Source organism: Trichophyton verrucosum, assembly GCF_000151505.1.
Source record: "Trichophyton verrucosum HKI 0517 chromosome Unknown contig00360_1.f1.exp, whole genome shotgun sequence".
NCBI lineage: Eukaryota > Fungi > Ascomycota > Eurotiomycetes > Onygenales > Arthrodermataceae > Trichophyton > Trichophyton verrucosum.
In genome coordinates, this window is record NW_003315402.1 from 166,755 (window position 1) to 187,105 (window position 20,351).

General features: G+C 50.5%; 7 protein-coding genes across 7 annotated transcripts; 3 read left to right on the forward strand and 4 right to left on the reverse strand.

Moving 5' to 3' along the window:
• Positions 1-906: 906 nt before the first annotated feature.
• Positions 907-3,505, forward strand: TRV_04682 (uncharacterized protein; the record flags this gene model as incomplete). Its single annotated transcript, XM_003021204.1, has 2 exons — positions 907-1,096; positions 1,167-3,505. 2 exons carry the CDS (start codon positions 907-909, stop codon positions 3,503-3,505), a joined length of 2,529 nt encoding a protein of 842 aa, XP_003021250.1.
• A 952-nt stretch (positions 3,506-4,457) lies between these two features.
• On the reverse strand, positions 4,458-6,065 carry TRV_04683 (uncharacterized protein; the record flags this gene model as incomplete). The annotated part of the gene is made up of 1 exon (XM_003021205.1): positions 4,458-6,065. One exon carries the CDS (start codon positions 6,063-6,065, stop codon positions 4,458-4,460), a length of 1,608 nt encoding a protein of 535 aa, XP_003021251.1.
• Positions 6,066-6,686: 621 nt separating this feature from the next.
• On the reverse strand, positions 6,687-9,260 carry TRV_04684 (involucrin repeat protein; the record flags this gene model as incomplete). Its single annotated transcript, XM_003021206.1, has 3 exons — positions 6,687-6,791; positions 6,844-9,000; positions 9,105-9,260. The coding sequence occupies 3 exons, from the start codon at positions 9,258-9,260 to the stop codon at positions 6,687-6,689; spliced, it is 2,418 nt and encodes an 805-aa protein (XP_003021252.1).
• An 897-nt stretch (positions 9,261-10,157) lies between these two features.
• TRV_04685 (uncharacterized protein) lies at positions 10,158-11,849 on the forward strand (the record flags this gene model as incomplete). The annotated part of the gene is made up of 4 exons (XM_003021207.1): positions 10,158-10,343; positions 10,415-10,527; positions 10,626-10,950; positions 11,082-11,849. The coding sequence occupies 4 exons, from the start codon at positions 10,158-10,160 to the stop codon at positions 11,847-11,849; spliced, it is 1,392 nt and encodes a 463-aa protein (XP_003021253.1).
• Positions 11,850-12,265: 416 nt separating this feature from the next.
• TRV_04686 (uncharacterized protein) lies at positions 12,266-12,932 on the reverse strand (the record flags this gene model as incomplete). Its single annotated transcript, XM_003021208.1, has 3 exons — positions 12,266-12,330; positions 12,391-12,564; positions 12,716-12,932. 3 exons carry the CDS (start codon positions 12,930-12,932, stop codon positions 12,266-12,268), a joined length of 456 nt encoding a protein of 151 aa, XP_003021254.1.
• Positions 12,933-13,308: 376 nt separating this feature from the next.
• Positions 13,309-14,191, reverse strand: TRV_04687 (uncharacterized protein; the record flags this gene model as incomplete). The annotated part of the gene is made up of 2 exons (XM_003021209.1): positions 13,309-13,929; positions 13,985-14,191. 2 exons carry the CDS (start codon positions 14,189-14,191, stop codon positions 13,309-13,311), a joined length of 828 nt encoding a protein of 275 aa, XP_003021255.1.
• A 2,501-nt stretch (positions 14,192-16,692) lies between these two features.
• Positions 16,693-17,495, forward strand: TRV_04688 (uncharacterized protein; the record flags this gene model as incomplete). Its single annotated transcript, XM_003021210.1, has 2 exons — positions 16,693-16,772; positions 16,970-17,495. The coding sequence occupies 2 exons, from the start codon at positions 16,693-16,695 to the stop codon at positions 17,493-17,495; spliced, it is 606 nt and encodes a 201-aa protein (XP_003021256.1).
• Between the last annotated feature and the right edge of the window lie 2,856 nt (positions 17,496-20,351).

A 20,351-nucleotide genomic window follows, 5' to 3' on the forward strand; every position in this document is an offset into this window, starting at 1 on the left:
GAGGGGAAGAGGGGGGCGTAGAGCGAGAGTATGAAGAAGCAAAGAGTGCGTAACTGTCCTGGTATGCGCCGCCGTTAGCGATAACGAACGAACGGCGAGTCCCGTTGCGAAGGAGATAAGGAGGGCGAGTGGCCGTCACCAGATCACGCACTGGACGGAGAGCAGCAGCAGGGCTGCAGAAGGGGGCCGGACGAGGTTTTATGATCTGCTTGCCGACAGGGCTCCCTGTGTATACGAGCGTCGGGCTGTTTGAGATGCTTGCTGGGCTTCGGATCGTCTGGGTTGCTGCGTCGTCGTCGCTGGTCGTTTCGCTGCTCGTGAAAATGCGGGATTAAGGAGAAAGTCGAAGGTTGGAGGTTTGATGTTTCAGAAGGGGGTTAGCGCGGCTGAGTCAGATATTAGTCAGGAGATGAGTAAGAAGTTAGGTAAGTGGCGTGACTAAGCGGGGCACATGACATCAGCCGCCCTTGACCAGGATAAACAGGGCGATGGCGAAACGACGGACGACGAACTACATACAACGAGCAGCATTGACGACGGCGAGGGAAGACACAGCCGCACACGCAAAAGGGCAGGGTGAGAGACGGACGGGCGACGACGACGAGGACGACGACAGGGCGAGGCCGGCAGTGTGAAACGTCTGGGCAGGATCTGTTAGGTACCACCGCGTGAAGGCCTGGTCCGGCTGATCTTCGCCTGCAACGCTTTCGGCCGGAGGAATCAAAACATCAGCCCGTTAAGAGAGACACAACAGCCAGCCTAGGGCCTCTGCAGACACAGAGACACACTACTACGATATTCCAAGAGTCCTGGTTGCTGCTGCTAGGGTGCTCTTTTTTTTGCTGCTTTGGCCGGCGTCGTGCCAGTTGACTTCCGCCTGAACCGGTTTATCACAGATACGGTTCCATGGGACGCGAAGCGGGAGCTTCCTTTGGGCTTCAACCAAGGGACTACACTGTTCTCCCCGCGAAGAGCTCGTTTAAGATCGACGAGGGTTACTCAGACGAAACGAAGAGCGTGCAGGAAAATGAGAGCGTGCAGGACTCGCTCGAGTTGCCTGCATGGATCCTCGCGCGCAGTGAAGCAGATAGAGCTGGTATCACCCCAGCCCATTCATTCCTCTACGCCACTCACATATGATTGTGCGTTTAACTAACGCTGCACAGAACTGGCATACACCCTGCTGAGAACGCTGCGGACCTCCTCCATCACTGGGGTTATCGAACGTCTGACCCCATTACTCCATATGGATCCCGTACGGAAACTTCCGCCGGAGATAACGGCTGAAATATTCTCCTACCTCGATCCCACTACGCTCCTGACGGCATCGCTTGCCTCGAAACCGTGGCGCAGCAGGATCCTCGATTCTAGACTATGGCGCGGACTATACATCAAGGAAGGATGGAGACTCAACATGAGCTCGATTCGGGAATTCCATCGCCAGTCAAGTGAGATCGCCAAGCAACAGCAAGGCAGAAAATCCAGGAACCGGCACTCAGAGTCAGAGTCTGGTCAGCCTCAGCTCAAGAGGCGTGCGCTCGCCTGTGACCGTGCCGGGGCTGGTCCTCCTGAGGTGGTTGTCGGCAAGATGCCTACAGACACCGAGGGAGACCATGAAATGCATGATGCAACAACGGTCGAGCCTAACTCACCCATGGAGATCTCGTCCCCTACACGCTTGGCCGCCCGGCTCGCTGAGAAGTGTAATGTGCCCCACTCTCTTGACCCTTCAATGCACTCTCCGGGCTTTGACTCCCTCTTCACAGATGACCGGTCACCTCTCCCTTACTCCTCGGCCGCTGTATGGTCCCGCAACGGACCTACCTTGAACTGGGCCTATCTGTACAAACAACGTCAGAAGTTAGAAGAAAACTGGCGTCATGGCCGGTTCACTAATTTCCAGCTGCCCCACCCAGACGCACCGTGGGAGTCCCATCGTGAGAGGGTATACGTTATTCAGTTCGCAGGCAAGTGGCTGGTCACTGGCAGCAGGGATAAGACGGTCAGGGTCTGGGATTTAGAATCACTGCGGCTGAGGGGTCAGCCCCTAGTTGGTCATACCAAATCCGTTCTCTGTCTTCAGTTTGATGCAAGCCCGGAGGAGGATGTTATCATGTCCGGAAGTGGTGATCGCAGCGTTATCATCTGGCGATTCTCCACCGGAGAAAAAATACACGGACTTCCCAACGCCCACCTTGACTCTGTCCTCAACCTACGCTTCGATAAGCGGTACCTGGTTACTTGCTCGAAGGATAGGACTATCAAAATATTCAACCGGAATGCCCTGCTGCCTACTGACGCAGACTACCCCAGGGTTGCCAAGGGAACCGGCCCCAGATACCCTGACTACATCATAGACACTGCAGCAACCCCACCATCCACACTTGAGGCCCAAATGGCCAACCAGCAGATCAAGCCTCTAGCTCCGTACAGTTTGTTAATAACCTTAGATGGGCACAGAGCTGCTGTCAATGCTATCCAGATTGACAAGGACGAAATCGTTTCCGGATCTGGTGATCGGCTTATCAAGGTCTGGAGTATCCATAGCGGTACTTGTTTGAAGACAATATTAGGCCATAATAAGGGCATTGCCTGTATCCAATTTGACAATCAACGAATTGTAAGTGGCAGCAATGATGACACAGTCCGCATATACGACCACACGTCAGGGGCAGAGGTTGCTTGTTTGAAGGGTCACTCGGGACTTGTCCGGACAGTCCAGGCCGGCTTTGGGGATCCTCCGGGCTCGGAAGAAACCATGAGACTTGAAGCACTGGCAGTGGACCAGGAATATTTTGAAGCCAGACGCCGTGGAGACATTGATGAGAACCCTGTAACCACCCGCCGCAGCCATCGACCCCCGAATACAGGCTCCAGATTGCCACAGGACGTCATGGCGTTGGGCGCCAAAATCCCCCCTGGAGGAGGTGGAAGCAACTGGGCCAGAATTGTCTCCGGCTCCTATGATGAATCAATTATCATCTGGATGAGGGATAAAGAAGGCAAATGGATTATCGGTCAAAGGTTAAACCAGGCTGAGGCTATCAGGGCCGCTAGAGCGGCTGCAGCTGCGGCCGCCGCTCGCACACAAGCTAATGATCTGGATTCCACCAATGAAATCCTGCAGGCTGGTCCTGCATCAACGGAAGCTATGCAAGGCCCTCACCATGCAAACAACCTGGAAACCGGAGCAGCCGCCTCCGCTGCCCACAACCCTCTCCCGCCCCAGCAGCCGACTGACCAAGCAGCCGATACCAACTTGCCTCCGGCCCCTGCGCTCCAGCATCAGGCCCAAGGGCCCCATGTACCACCAAACCCGGTGCCTGCCAATATTGATGTCGCAGGACATCAAGCCCTCATACCTCCGACGGCAGGAATATTAAAGATCCAATTTGATGCGCGCAAACTAATTTGCGCAAGCCAGGATACCCGCATCATCGGATGGGACTTTGCAGCTGGAGAAAAGAAACTCGAAGAAGCCTGTCAATTCTTCGAAGGATTATAGACAACGATTTACTCCACTGGATGTTGCAATCAGTAGTCTTTTCCCTACCATGTACTGTATTTTGGCGGCGTATATACGGGCTGGGTTAGTTCCGATTCCATTTTCTGCTACCAATCTATTCCCCCATTTTTATTTATTTATTTTTCTTTCACTGATTTTACTCTTTGTTTACTACGACATATTGCGCCTATTCTTCTTCTTTGCTATATCAACCGGGTCATCATCTTCTCCAGCAAGCATAAGCGATACCAATTTTAGTTACCTAACTATCTGCTCCCAATCCAATACTCTCTCTCTCTGTAGACCCTCTTCATGATGACTGCATCTACTATCCAGTCAAAGTAGAATTCGACTCGACCCCGCGTAAACATCCATCAATTCTCTTACGTTTGAAACAAACAATCAACATGGATTTACCCGGAGAATTCCTCCTTATTTCACATATATTGGTCAGGGGGCAGAGCGGAGGAGGGGAGCCATTACGTTTTATACAGGAAGAGAAACTTGACCGGGCCTCGGAGAACCCGTCCGCTTTGACCTAATTGATCGCATATAGGACATGGATTGGGTCGACGAAACATCGTTGATCACCCGCGGTTTAGATTAGCAATCGGCGCCATCTAGAGTTCGGGTTGAGATGCTTGTCGATTGAGCCATGCTCGTTCTAGAAGAAGTGGAAGATAGACGTACTTATGGTAAGATAGCTATGGGAGGTTTTTTTTGTTGTTTCTTGCATGTTGCTCGTATATGTGAAACTGAGGCTTGGTTTATTAGTGATTAAATAAATAATAAGTACAGCCGCAGGAATCCAGTGTTCGGGGGATAGAAGGGCTTGTTTGGTACGCTTGATATAGATGCTGCCTGTCGGCTAATGCCAGGGAGATACCCTACACAAGACATGACAAGACTACTACTCCAAGAAGCAAACTTGATACAACTCCTCCCAGGGTGCTCAAGTGGCATGTCTATCCATTGCTACGCTTGCGGTTGCCTGGTGGGAGGACTCGGCAATGTGTTGCAGCTCTGTACCTCGCTGTCCCTCGTGTTCGTCGTCAGCGCCCAGGAGGCAGCACTTGGTTACGTTTAATGAAACGAGATTCCAGAGCCGTTGTAAACCGCTCTTGGTAGAAGATGGAACACTGGGATTCTCAGTGCTGGACGAGGAGGTGTCATTCCCAGCTGGTGCTAATGTTGGTGCAGGGCGTGAATACTGCATCTGCTCTCTGAGCCGTGGTGGTGTCGTTCGATTTCTTATACGAGTCAAAGATGGTGCTGGTACGGGGCCAGAAAGAGCGGGTAGATCCCTGTGATCATCAAGCAGCGATCGATACCGAGAAGGTGGGCTTGGATTACCCATTGGTGAGACGCGTAGGCCAAACTCATTGCGGGAGTTAGTATGGCTAGACCTTGAACGGGCTGGCTGTGGTGGTCTGATATCCGTATCCTTCGCTCTTGCAATGGGCAAGTGATTCTGGTGAAACGGATGGTTCGCTAAGTTCGCAGTGGCTCCAATGCCATGCCCGCTTGCTCGAGCACCAAACCGCCCTCGAATAAGTGTCCCATCATCAGCCCTTGCAAGAACTCCCGGAGGTAGACGTTCAGGAGGCTGATAGGTGATATAGGAGGTTGTCTCGCGGATAGCTCTCCGGAATCCAATTCCACAACACCCACATTCATCGTCAGAGCCACTCTCTCTTTCTCCGCCTTCCGGGCGTCCATTAGCTGGCGGTGATGACCTGCTGCTGTCCTGGCCTGTTCGTGGAGTTGATCTAGGGAGAGATGATATGTCGTAGTTTAGAGCTTCTGGTGAGCCAAAAGAGGGAACACCAGGAGGAGTGTTTGGTCGCTGCGGAGGAGGATGTATAGGTTGTGTAGGTTCAGCTGGAGAAACAATGTAGTTACGCCAGCGAAAGGTGTCAAAGCTTCCCTCTGAAGAGAGTGTACTGCATGAATGGCGGCGTTCACGAGGAGCAAGAGGAGTAAAGGAGAATCTAGGTCGAAGCGAGGGTATGTCGTTGTCGTCGAAGGAGTAAATCTTTGATCCGTATTGATTCCGCCGTACGGGCGGTGTCCTTGACGAAACTCCTGAGTACGAGGATATTGTGTTCAGTGAGACACCAACTGATGCACAATGTCTCAGCCCTGAGCGAAACGATGCAGCTCGATGGGTAGATACACTCCGGTTCTCGAATATGGTATCTAACGAAGGCACTGCGAGCTTTTCTCGGCGCCGGGCTCTTTCGCTGTCCCAAGAGCGCAGTTCTTGCAAGTGGCTGGCACCGGCTGCCTTCGAACCGTCTTCGTTATCTTTCTTCCCTTTCGATGGCGGTCCGTTGTTATGGTCGGATTCGTAGCTCAACAGCATGGCATCGTAGAGAGAACTATGCTCGCTGGGCAAGGACTCAGATGAGTCTAGATGCGGACTCAATGCTCTCGCGGAGACTACTCGCCGAAGACCACTGGGTCTGTCCACAGCGTACGCTGTCCGCCGTACAGGCAATCGATCAAAGTCCGGATTGACGACGGAGAAGGGCTCTTGTCTCCCCTTGTGGAGAGACATGCTGGCCAGCCAATTGTTCAACGATTGCAGGGCTCACCAATATGTGTTAAAAACGATAGACTGCCCCTAATGAGCGAATGGGAACAAAAGATCCATATCAAAATCTCCTGGATAGCCGAGATGCATTATTGGGTATTGGTCATATATATAAAACAAATAATCAAAAGAACAGACGCGCAGCAACTTGCATATAGGAAGGAGCAGATGATATATAGTGGTAGGTAGCAAAACAAAAACGAAGAAGCGGAGTTAAAAAAACACGCAGGAACGAGATGAAAAAGGGGGAAGGGAAGTATACATGGCAACACGATATCAAAATTGGTCAACCAACTCAAGCCAACGGAAGCAAAGGGATCAATTTGACCAAATCCTCCAAATGAAAGTGTAAAGAAAGTTGGACAGTATACTGCCCCTTTTTTTATAACTCCCGGAATAAATTTTTTTTGTTTTTTTGAAGTCTCCAAAATCGTGCCGGAATGGATGCACCATATTCATCATGTCTAGCCTCGCCTCACGCCTAGCTGCCCCAGAAAAAGAAATGGAAAAGGGTGAATCAACCAAACGCTCAACTCCGACGGAAATTCAGACAGATTACAGGTAAGTATCTGCGAGATGTGACTCTCACGAGGCCAGGGTGCTCTGGCTGAGATTCGACTTCTTCAAGCTCTGCTCTCTCTTCATGGCTCTGAGCATGGATTCAAGTCGTCGTCGTTCTTCTTGTTCGGCCTGGATGTTGTCAGTATATATATAAAGTAAAAGGATAACAAAGCCAACTCACCCGTAGAGCCTTGATGCTATCTGCTCTGGTCTCTCTCATCATCTTCTTAAACTCGCTCTTCAGTACGGTGATGGACGTGTTTTCAACCGTCATGCCGTCCCTTATACCCAGGTTCTGGATACGTTCGTCACCAAGCTGGGTCTCAAGAGTATCACATCGGTCTCTGTAAGTATCAATCATGTTCTCGAGCTTGTCACGCTCCTTTTCAAACTCGATGCTCTGTTTGGTCAACTCCTCGTAGTCTTCAATGGTCTCCCGCAGCTCCCGTTCAAGAACCTGGATACGTTCATGAGCACCCATGCTCGCTGAATTGGCGTTATTCATCTGGACTGATTTCAGCGTTGCTATTTGGCTGGTTAGATCCATGTTTCGTTCTCGCAGGCTGTCTATTTCACGCTGCACGGCCGGGTTGGCAGCTGCTTCGGCGGCGCGTTCAGACCTGCTTCCGTAGGCACTGTCGAGCTCTGCTTTGGCGAAGGTGAGTTCAGTCTGGATGCGAACCATATCACTCTCGAGTTCGGAGAATTCGGTCTGGAGTTTGGCGTGAGCTTGCTCGGCCTCTTCGCGGGACTGATGGGCTTCTTTGATCTGGCTGAACTGGCTGTCCGCCTGGGAGCGTAGTTCCTGGAGAGTAGACTCTAGGTTGCTGATGAGAGAGTCCTTTTCAGCTAGATCCTGCTGGACCTGTTCACGAGTGTGGTGGAGATGAGCATCGGTCTGGGAACGTAGTTCTTGTATGGTGGACTCTAGGTTGGAGATTTGAGTCTCTTTCTCTGCCAGCTCCTGTCCAGCTTTCATCAGTGCTTCCTTCTCGGGGGTTGCCTCAGGTGCTTCCCCGATGCTACGTTTCTGTTCACGAAGCATGGAGTCCTGTCGAGCAGCATCCAGCTGGTCGATGAGCATGGCTATCTCGGCCTTGGAGCTTTCTTCCTCGGCCTGAGACTTGTCCAGCTCCTTGCGTAGCTTGGTCAGATCCTCCGTAAGGTCTGCAATGTATGCATCACGCTCAGCATCAGACTTGGAGTTGAGGTCTCGCTGCTGTTGTATCTGGATGCCGAGGATGGTCTTTTGTTCGACTAGGCTGTCAATCCGCTTCTCAACATCTGTAACAGCAGAGTCAAGGTAGTCCAGCTGTTCAGCCATGGATTTCCTGATAGTAGACATGTGTGGGCTGGTAGGCTGTCTGCTGGACCCAGCTGCTGCCAGGGCCTCGTCGAGCCGTCGACTGAAGGCATCGAGCCGATCAATCGTATCATGGTTGGAAGGAGAGTCTTCAGAGGTATGGCTATCCTGACCGCGGGAGGAATGACTTTGATGCAGCGCAATCGTCTCCAGACCCTTTTCTAGATAGTCAATCTGTATGTTGACGGTGGCCAGGGGGTCGGAAGACCCTTCGTTGGTGATTATCTGGGGGATAGGGTCAATCTCCTGGTCGGTGTTCATCTGCGTGAGCATTTCACGCAGCCTGTAGGTCATCTCCTCGAGCTTCGACTGCGTATCCTGCAGACCACTGAGAGACTCGACATCCGGTTCCAGGCTAGGGACGTCTCTGGGCGGTGCACCGCCATGGTGGTCCAGGTAATCGGCTGTCCGGTATAGACTCCTATGGTCAAACTCATGTCCACAGCCGTACGGATCCAAACCGTTCAAATCGTCAGATGTCGACGAGAGGTCGTCTGTCTTTGATCCCTTTTTCTTCTTCAGTCCCTTGTGTGTCATCTGCAGCACTCCGGCCGTGTGTTCGAGTATTCTCGTCCGGATATCACTGGCCCTGCGCTCCAGCTTCGCTATCTCCTGCGCCTGCTCCTCGCACTTCCGCCGCGTGATAGCCAGTCCTTCGTCCGAGGTATCCAGATCTCCATGGCCGTGTCCATGTCTGTGTGCATCCTGGCCCAGATGGCCGTTCACCCTGTCCGAGCCGTCGTCGTAGAGCCTGTTGAGGGACTGAGCAGCCTCCTGCAGTTTCAGCTCCAGCGCTAGTTTTCGTTTCCCGCCGTCAATGCGTGACTGGACCAGTGCGAGCTCTCGTTTCAGCTCCTCGACCTCTTCGAACGAGAGCACTTCGAAGTGCAGGCTGTCTCCAATGGCGGTCTCTGCGAGCAGGTGCATCGACACCGGGTCGTTGGGGTTGAGCAGGACGGAGCCGCGAGAAAGCTGCTACACACACATATCAGCACACATCAGCACGCCATTGAACTGACATTGGCCATATTGACCGTCATTTGACTATGATATTAAGGAGATTATAGAGATGGACATACAGGGTTGTACCTCGAGCCCTCGCCGTCGTCAGGGTGCATCATGCCGCCGTAGCCATCCAGCGTCTTGGGGAGAGGCGCATTCCCAAGGGAGGACGAAGAGTAGTACCGCGGGTCTCTATAAGAATACTCGCTGGACCGGATGCTCGTTGTATTCATGATCGCAGAGCTGGATCTGTCGTATGAAACAGATCCTTCGCAATCGAGAGAGGCTGAGCTGGGCTTTTCGTTTAAGGGTCTCGCTGGCTAGCAAAGGGGGCGGCTCAACATTTTCACAGCGAGCAACGACAACGACAGCAACAACAGCAGCAAGACAGCCGGCAAAGACGTATATAATCCCCTTCTGCGACCCGAGAGGAAATCAGGAATCGATATCACCGATCAGACAGGTCTGAAAAAAGAACGATGAGAGGAAAAAGATCGGGCAGGGCAGACCGCAGAAAAAACAAAGCACCTATTATCTCCGAATACCACGAATCGGCTGGCTCAACGAGATGCGCCACCAAATCGACTGCTCATCCAGCACTGTCTATCCGTCTGATACGAGCCTTATCGATGCTCCCATGCGAGCCGGAGCAGGGGAAACAAGCTGGCTGCTGTCCTGCGTGGCTCCAGGGGGGGCTAGCAGCCTACCTGCATCGACGTCGACGGCTACAATCTACAGCTACAATCTACAACGCCCAACGACAGCATTAAACAAGAGCCTGGGTACCACCCAGATAGTGGGATGGGGCCCCTGCAGGGAAGATTTGGAAGAGCCCACCAGCTCCGTTTCCCCGGATGCAAGTCGAAACAAACGGCGGCCAGCGTTTGCGATCCTGCAGCAGGGCTTTCCTTAGGCCCTGCGCCGTCACATGTGTCGGCCCGGATGCCAGCCAGTTAGTGGGAGGGAGAGGGAGAGACGCCAGGACGCCTTCTGGAACTGCTGGAGCAGCTTCAGGGGGATAGACAGACATCTCCTGGACGGGCTCTGGTTAGGAATCTAGCACAGATATATTGGAGGCCGCCCATGACGTCTGGCCTGTCTGTCTGTCTGTCCTGATGCCGGCTGCGACTATGGACTCTACGGACTATATTCAGGGAGGCTCGCCTCCATCCACGGCAAAGGATGATATTATTGAGGTTGAGACGCTGGACACCAGGACGACGGCGAGGCCAGAGCCTGCGGCGTTCAAGGTCTATAAGAGACGCTTCTTCGGCCTGGGACAGCTGGTCCTGCTGAATATCATCGTCAGCTGGGATGTAAGTGATTCTATATCTGTCTTATCTTTAGTTACCCCAGATTTGTGCCTGGCATTGCTGACTTCTCCCAGTGGCTCACCTTCTCAGCCGTATCGAAGACGGCCTCAGAGTACTTCCGGGTCAGCGAGGGGGCCATCAACTGGATGAGCACTGCCTTCCTCTTTGCATTCTGCGTTGCTAGCCCGTAAGTGATGTGGTTCTCCTTGCTAGTCGTGTCCGGCTATCGAACAATGTGCTAATCTCGAGGGGGGCATACAGAATAGTTATATGGACACTCAACAGGGGCGGCCCCAGGTCCTCCATCATTACCGCGTCTGCCCTGCTTCTCGCGGGCAACTGGATTAGATATGCAGGCACCCGCGCGGGCAGCGGCAACTTCGGAGTTGCCATGCTGGGTCAGATTCTGATCGGGTTTTCCCAGCCGTTTGTCCTGACAGCCCCGACGAGATACAGTGACATCTGGTTCACTGGCCAGGGCCGGACAAGCGCAACAGCAGTTGCCAGCCTGGCAAACCCCCTTGGCGGAGCGTTGGGACAGCTGATCGGGCCTTTACTGGCCACGGATCCTGAGCAGATTCCCAATCTCGTGCTTTATGTTTCGATTATTGTAAGCCCCTTATGCCTCTATCCGACGGAGCACATCAGAGGGATATTATACACCCACCCCCAGCTATAGAAACATCATACGATATATTAGGAACCCATAGCCAACTAACCAACTTATCTACCACTGAATAGTCCTCGGTCGCATGCATACCATCATTTTTCGTCCCCAGCCGACCTCCTACACCCCCCAGCGCGGCTTCGGAGACAGTAAAGCCACCACTTCTATCGAGTCTGCGCCAACTAGCCACCCGCATTGAATTCTGGCTCATCTTCTTCCCCTTTGGCATCTATGTCGGTCTCTTTAACAGCATCTCCTCGCTGCTCAACCAGATCCTCTATCCACATGGCTACTCTGAGACCGTAGCAGGGATAACAGGTGCCCTTCTGATCGTGGTCGGCCTTGTCTCCGCCGCCATCATGTCCCCCATCATTGACCGCCTAAAACACTACCTGGGTACCATGAAAATCCTCGTCCCCATCCTCGCAGCAACCTACATCGCCTTCATCTTCGCGCCCAGCTCAGGCAACGTTGCAGGTCCGTACGTGCTTGCTTCTGTTATGGGCGCAGCTAGTTTCTGCATTCTCCCAGTGGCTCTCGAGTATATGGTTGAAATCACCTACCCCATGTCGCCTGAGATCCCGAGCACGCTATGCTGGACTGGCGGCCAAGTCTTCGGAGCGACGTTTATTCTAATCGAGAACGCACTCAAGGCTGGACCAGAAGAAGATCCGCCCCTCCATATGATGCGGGCTCTTATCTTCCAGGCAGTGATTGCTTCGGCCGTGGTGCCGCTGCCACTATGCGTTGGTTTGTTTGGGACGGACGTGCGTAAACGCAGGCTTGAAGCCGAGTGTCAGCGTGTTGGCAGTCTAGAGGAGGCCATTGCCCGGAGGGTGTAAGTACATAATTTGCCTGATGATATATATATACCCTTCTTTGTTTCGTTGTTTGCTTTAGTTTGGATTTAGTTCAGTACAATGTAGCATTGAATACCCGCTGCATAAATGGAGAGTGATATTCTATCATTTTCATCCGTAGACAACATCTAATGCCAAAAATAAGGAATAAACTAGCCGTACAAGGTACAATCGGTCGAAACATATATGCAGGCAGATACAAGCCCATCTAATCTCTCCCACATCCCCCATTCCACACTAGTCCATCCTTTCTTTCTGTCTAACGATTCCGCAAAGAAACAAGCAGGGAATCCAGAACTGTGATTTGGAGTTTTATGTATAGTACAGGTTGTTCTAATGACACGGACGAAACCGGGATGGTGGAGGGGGGTTGTAAGAGAGACGAAAGGACATCAGATCTATTTCAATTCGCGCCAGAGCTTGGGAGCAGCGCACTGGGTAGCGCAGTGTTGGAGGTGGAAGACTACAAAGTGGTTAGAACATGCCATTGACATCGACATTTCGGGGGTGTGCGATGACTTACATTCTTCAACGCAGTCCTCGTGGGGGCCCTTGAACTCGGGATCTTCGGAGTTGCGAGTGACACGCTCAACGCAGTCGTCGAAATGGTGCTTAGCAGGGGCACAGGCCTTGGAGTTTGAGCATTCTATCAAAGCAATTTGGTTAGTTACTTGCTGCTGAACGCAATCGATATCGACTTCGGCAAAGGCACATATAATATACGGTGCCAATTGTCCAATTGACCACACCAATCCATCAATTGGCCATCTCGACCGCTTCATAAGTCCGCCTTCCGCCCTCCGGAAAGCGAAATACACCAGGAACAAACAGGGACGGGCCACACTCACCCTCTACCAACTTGGGCATGATATCCTCTGGCTCCTCCTCTTCCTCTTCTTCCTCCTCGGCCTCTTCCTCGGCATCCTCCGACTTGTCCTCGTCAGGCGTATCTTCACCGGCAGAAGACGAGTCCTCGACCTCCTCAGCCGGGGGGGCTTCGGCCTCAACGACCTCTCCGAAGCTCAGCGAGCTCACGAACTCAACGAACATGTCGGCGATACCCATTGTAGCGGTGGGAAGAGCGATATGCAGCGGTGCAGGGAGATGCTGGGAGGGGGTTGATCTGTCCGCTCCGAAGAGATGAGACGTGTATCTCGGGAGCTAATGTGGCTGCGGCAGGGCTTGAGTGGCCTTTTGTCGACGTTGTTGGTCTCTTCGTCGTCTTTTTCGTCGATGTTTTGGAGCGAAAAAAGGACGAAGGTTGGTTTAGAAGGGCTGTGATTGGCTGGTTTGTGGAGGCACGTGATTTAGGGGAAAAGATATAGAAGAAATAGAAGAAAAGAAGCACTTTATAAAGACACGAAGAGAATAATAAGAGGAGAAGAGGAGAAAGAGAAGAGAAGAATGCTAACTACGAGGATGGTGATGCTAAGGATAGACGCTACTGGCGGCGGCGGCGGAGTTGGTTCTCCAGCTCGTTGGCGACGCTCTGCTGCTGCACTTCCTCATACCCCGGCGGCGGATCAGTAGGTGTCTCGAACGACTGCCGGCCGGACCTGCTATCCTCGTTTGCAGCTGATGTGGCCGTTGCAGTCGTTGTGGTTGTGGTTGTGGTAGTTGTTGTTTGTGGTGGGAGTGTTCCTGATATATCATGATTATTACCGGTGGTAGAATTGCTCTCGTACGCCGGCAAGTCCTCGAGATGCACATTCGCAAAGTCGACGACGCCAAACGCACCGCCGTCTCGTCCGGAGCCTCCTACCTGCGCCCCGTCCCCAGACATCAGCCCGCTCTCCCTGGCCCGCTCGACGGCTTGTTGCAGCCGCTCCTTGATCTGCTCGTAGTTCGAGTGGAAGTCAAACGCCCCGCCATCCTTGAAGGTGAGTTTAAGCTGTATGGCTGCAAAGGAAGCCGGAATCCCACCTCCGGAAACCGGTTGGACGACTGCGTTCCATACGTTGGGGCCGAAGAAGGGTGCGGCAACGTGGGTGTCTATGAGATTCAGCAGGGGCGCGGAGAAGGACTGAAACTCTTGTGTAGGTTGCGAGGGGAGGTAGACGATCTATAAACGTAAGATATCTGTGTATAAGTCGAGGTAACGAGGACAACAGACATACTCTCTGGTTGGTGAGGTGGACATGGCCGGTGCTGGCCTGCCTGGCGAAGGACTGCTTGTCGGGGCCTGGGTGGATGGACTTGAGAGCTATGCTTGTGCGCAGCGGGGAGGTGTATATGATGCGTTCGTTCGGCAGCAGGACCAGCCCCTTGGTCTCATGGACCATGGCCCAACTAAGCATCCAGGCCTTTAGCACCGACTTGCCCATCGTGAGGCCGCAGATAGGGTATTCATCTAGACAGCCATCTGAGAGGGAAGAAGACTGGGACCTACTTTATAGACATGGCGAGCTCGACGGGCCAGACGCAACCTGGCCCTGCGACTGTCGAGTGCTCTGTGCCTCTTTACAGCCACTAGTCGTCTGGACACTGTACGCTGTAACCGTAGCCCGCACCCCAGGGCCCTTGTCCGAGCCGTCTCGAAGGCGCAACTCGAAAAGTCAAAAAAGAGCGTTAAAACCGGTCTGCCTGTGGGCAACTATGTATGTATGTTAGAATATTCACAACAGGCGCGCCATGCGAAGGGAAAAGAAAAGGCAAAGCGAGAGGAAGAGGTCGACCCCCTGCAGCCGGGCGAGGGAGAGCTTGTACTTGTCTAAAAGAAATATGGATACATGGGGATCACGGGCTCAGGACATGGTCATGACGTACTGGCGCCGGCGGGGTTGGTTGGTGGGAGCCGTTGCAGTCGAGGATCAAGCGTTTGAAGGTCAAGGGGAGACGACGGAGGATCTGCGAGACCGAGTCGAGATGTGTCGATCTAGTTATGGAAATGAAGCCATCAAAAGGAGTCTTGTTAAGTTGTTAAGTGCAGCAGCTGGCCGTCTGTTCGAGTTGAATTGAATAATAATGTGAATAATAACGCTTTGGATAGAGACCCCAATATAACGCATAGGCTTATGCTTAGTCATAGGCCATACAACGCGGGCGGCTCCTACCGTTAAGGTAAAGAGCAGTTTCCTATAAAAGACAGCCTGGGTAGCGTATCTAAAGACAACAACATCAACAACATCACAACATCAACAACATCACAACATCAACAACATCACAACATCAACAATCAACACTACCAACTGCTAGGACAACTATCTATCCGCTAGAACTCGCTGTCTTGATCCATGTTCCCTCGAGAACATAGGGCAGATAGGCCTTTTTGGCCCTGCAGTTCATATTCCGACATTAACACCAGCATCAACGCCATCACCACTATCAGTGGTACCACGATAACGATAAGTCAAAGTCTGCAACTACACTGAAAAGGAGTAAGTCTACACTCATAGTGGGTAGAGCTGAAGTTTTTGACATAATAATAATAACAATAATAGCAACAACACCAAGATGGCCCCCGAACTCCCCCCATGGGCCCAATAGGTTTACTTCATTCTTACAATATTTATATTTTTGGAAAAAGCTTTTATTTATCTAAGGAGGTAAGTAAAATGGGTATCTTATATATATCTAAAGGATATACTAATCAGATTACTATAGGAAATACCCATACCGCCTGGTTACTGATAAACAAGGCAATATTCGAGTCAGACAATATCAAGAAAATAATAACAACGGCAACGCAACCAAAATGCCGCCCCAACTCCCTATCTGGGCCCAATGCCTTCACTTCATTCTTACCATTTTTATATTCTTAGAGAAAGTTTTTATTTATATCAGGCAGTAAGTAAAATAGATATCTTATATATATCGAAAGGTTATACTAATGATTATTATAGTCACTGCCTGTATCGCCTGGTGACAGACGAGAGAGGACGTGTTTATATCCAAAAACAACAAAATAATAATAACAACCGCAATACAACCAAAATGCTACCTCCCCTAGTTCCCAGAATGGGCCTAATGGTTGCATTTTACTTTAATATTATTAATTTTTCTTAACAAGTAATCGCCTTTATTAGGCGGTAAGTAAAATAGGTATCTTATATATATTGAAAGGATATACTAATAATTATTAGATACTGCCCGTATCGCCTTGTTACAGATGAAAGAGGCAATCGTCCAAGTCAAGAAAAGACAAAATAACAACAAATTAAAAAAAAAAAAAAAAAAGATGATTTCCGGGCGGGTGGGTGGGAGGGTGGGGTCATCGGGTAGGAGGGTGGGACCCCACCCTTGGAGTTTCATGTGTTTTTGGTGTTTTTTTTTGTTTCTCTGAATAACTACATGAATAAAGATTATATTTTTATCCCTATTTATTTTCCCGAGTTTGAAACAAGGGCATCCGATATAAAGACCCCTCGTCCTAAATGCCCTTTATTGAGCCGGTGATGTTCTCACTATCATCAACGCATTTCAGGAGTAGTTACTTACTACATCATCCATTGAATATGGAGTTTGTTAACTAGTTAGTTAAGGATAAATCAAAACCTCAACGCCGAGCTTATCCAGATGTCACTCGATTATTTCTCTTTCCTCGTAGATGATCCATAGTTATCGACAAGAAGATAAAGTTTAGTAACTACGTGGCTGGGCAACGGTGCGGCTCAAAAGGCGGCTCTGCCTAACCATGGTTGAGCACAAGTCGTCGATGACGAATGTGGTTACTCGTAGCCATCATATAAATTACGTGCAACTCCCTCCTGCTGCCCTCTTCCACTTCTTCTACTAAAAGTGTTAAGAAGATGCCTGACGCCTCTACCACTTCAAACGTCCTTACCCTTAGTTTTCTACATCGACCCGCCAGTCAAAAGACTCAAATATGGCCAACACTAGTCTTCCACCAGCCTACACTGCTGTAGAGAATACTGGAGAGCTCGAACGACCTGAAGGCGCGGGCATGTAAGTACCACAATCCTCTAGTAGGGAAGAAATATGCGTTAACCGTATTATTCGCACTCACAGTCGATTGTTCGTGGAATCGAAATATAGTTATTTTTATATCAAATCTAATGGTAAAATGAGATACTGTAGAAGGGAGAAGGGGCGGTAGGTAGCCTTATTCCATGAGTATCTTTCGAGAATACTGGGTTAATTAGTACTAGGACACGAGAGGAAGAGGCTGCAAAATCCAAGCGGCAGAAAGCAAAAATAGATCAGTTATGTGCCGAGACGGGTGAGTGGGGACGCGCGAAGCGGACGGTGTGTAAGAGAGAAAAGGAGAGGCGCAAGGAGAGGAAGTTGGAAGTGGAAAGAGAGAAAGATGGAGAGAGAGCGAGAAGGAGGGAGTGGAAGAGCAGACGGGATATGGAGATAGAGAGGGAGCGGAGGAAAGCGAAAGAGAGGGAGCTAGAAATGGAGAGGGAGAGAGAGAGGGAGAGGGAGAGGGAGCAAGAGGAGGAGAGGGAGCAAGAGGAGGAGAGGGAGCAAGAGGAGGAGAGGGAACAGGAGGAGAGGGAGCAAGAGGAGAAGAGAGAGAGCGAGGGATGCAACGAGAGAGCTAGAGAGACGGAGAGCTGGAGGACAGGGGACAGCGAGAAAGATGCTATCGTCGCTGCCGCCACCGTTGTTAGGCTGCTTCTCGTCCAGATATACTTGCAGAGTTCTCTACCATCTTCGCCGTGAGTCGTACGAGAAGCTCTGAAACGCAGGCAGCAACTAAGAAGACTGCCGAATACTCGATATATAAGCCAGTAAAACCTAGCTTTCAAAACAACCAGGTGTACTTTTATATATCAAATATATGGCCTCCGATGTTTCCATTAGATATCTTTTAAGTTGAAGAGTCAAGATAAGCAATCATTCATAGTTAACTCTGGACCCACCTCAAAAGAAGAAAGTTGAGATTGTTTGATGCTAAAATCAAGCAAAGCTTGTTTCTTGTTAAGTGTATGGAGTAGCAGCTGGCCATCCGTTCGAGTAATTAACACTTTGGATAGGGGCCTCGATATAACGCATAGACTTATGCTCAGTCGTAAGCCATATATTGCAGGCGTTGATTCTTCTTCACATTCACAGGAAACAAGCAAGGTAGATAACCTCCTTTAAGGCTTCAGCTGCTGGACTAGATAGATGGCTGTCTAAAGGCTGAGCGTACCTAATTCACCACTGGCTGGGCTAGGCGCTGGCGAGTGCTTCTTCCGTGGATAAGTTAATTAGATGTGTAACCTGTATAGTTAGCGAAGGGAAAGTGCTACTATAACTAATGTGGAGAGTAGTTTCCTAGATTTGAAAATCCGGTGGTATAAAAGACTGCTTGGGTAACTAGCGTATCTGACTATACTCAAGACAACAACATCATCACCACCACTAGCTACAACAACAACAGCAACAACAGTACTAGCACTAGCACCGGTATAAGCTTCAGCATCAGCATTAGCACCAACAGCAATAACAGCGGCATCAACAGCCACAGCAGCATCAGCACCAGCAACATGCCGCCGCAACTCCCCTTGTGGGCCCAATGGGCCCACTTTATCATTACCATTTTTATATTTTTAGAAAAGGCATTTCTTTATATCAGACGGTAAGTAAAATAGGTATCTTATATATATTAAAAGGATATACTAATCAGATTATTATAGTTACTGCCCATATCGCATTGCGACGGACAATCAGTGTTACCTTAGAATTAGGCGATAACAACCTGACAACTAGATGAGATCAGTTTTGGGAGGGCGGGCGGGCGGGATCCCACCCTTGGAGTTATGGTTTTTTCTTTCTGAATGAATGAATAAAACATCATATTTTAAAGGAGAGAAACCGTCGAGACAGACGGAGAGCAGGCAGATAAGGAGGCTTATTGAAGCCCCCGAAATAAGGGAAGTTCAGGAGGTTTTGTCAGGATTAGTCATCCTCTTGTGTCTGTAGAACTCGTATATGGCTTATGTTCCGTTGTGGACATGGGGCATAAGGCCTTTTTGTCCTTTTTGTCCCTTGGTCCGTGTTCCAACAGGTGTTTTCTCAACATTGCTTAGCTAATCATTCACAACCCCTGTCGATATAAGGTTAATACATCACACGTGACTACTAAGCCTAATATAGTAAGTGCCGTTTGTTAAGACGCACTTTTATTGGCCAGTCTCATTACGTAAGACGAACTCTTCCCCTTTCCGGGCTTGTATCGTGTTGTTTCCTGCCCTGACTAGTTATGACGACCAACTTCTCGACCTGCCAGCATCAACTACGCTCTTCCACGTTTTACGCTGCTTAACAAGCTTACGACCAAGGGGCTATTGATACCAGGAAAAACAACTAAGGAATGACGTGCATGGATTGCTTGGAAATACACCCTAATAATACATCGAAACATGGGTATGCTGTACACCCAGGCACCCATACGAATTTGATACCACTCTCCCGGGCTCGTTTAATGCCCTGCCGATTATTTGCCAAATTGCTGCTTCAGGTCGTCCATCAGCTTATTGATTTCCGTGGCGTTGCTGGTACCCTCCCGATAGGCTGACCAGGGATCAGAGCATGCAGAACTATTAATATACTGCTGCAGCTGGCTGCCGCCCGCGGAATTACGGCCGCCCGAAGACGAGGATGGGATAAAAGAGCTAAGGGAGATCAGATGTCAGTGAGTTTTCCGCCAGGTAACCCAGGAGGAAGTGAAGGTTACCTGTTGCGTGGTTTGGAGTTTGAGGTCTGTGCAGTATTGGATTGATGAGGCATGCTACAAGGAGACGTAGCAGAAGAAGTTGCTGAATTTTATGGTAGACTCGATGGGCGACGGTGGATGGTTGGTAAAACTGCTTTGCCGTGTTCAAAATTCTGTGTTTTTTTCTGTCCCTGCTGCTGAAGGGGAGATACTGGTCCCTTTTATCTCTAGAGCACCATCACGGCAGACGATGTTCCTTGGGTAAGTAGTTTCCAGCATCCCGCCATGGGAAGACTTGGTGGTGCGTCAACGTTGCCAACGCTTGTCCCGTGGAACGAGTTATCCCCGTCGGTATCATTTGGGTTTGGGCAGATTGGACAGAGAGGCCGTAGTACCTGGAAAGTTACGAGCTGCAGTGTTCGCGAACTCTGGGCTTCGGTAAGGGGGAGAGAACGATTTCCACTGCGTGCAGGTGTCAATATGGCTTGATTCATCTTAGCAACCGCGTTCTTTTTTTCAACTGGAGCCTGCTGTGCTGCCCTGCTGGTCGCCTGGCCCGCGCCGTATGCATGGAGGAGGGTCACTTTTCCGCCTAGACGGTTACTCATTGGGATCACTGAAGACCAGGATCAGAGGGAAACAGCGACAGCTGGTTAATTGATCGACGGCTCCAAGGCGCCGCTTACGGGCTTTCAGGCATACTCCCACGCACACATCGGGCAAGACTAATTGGTTAATCTATCCGTCTCCGTTTCAGGAAGCGTTCGAGCAGAAGAAACAAACACTACTGACGGTGTTAATTAGCAGAGTATAGCCACAGCTTCTTCTTTTCTCTTCGTCTGATTGTTCCGCTTGCGGCCGTTTACCAGGTTTATACG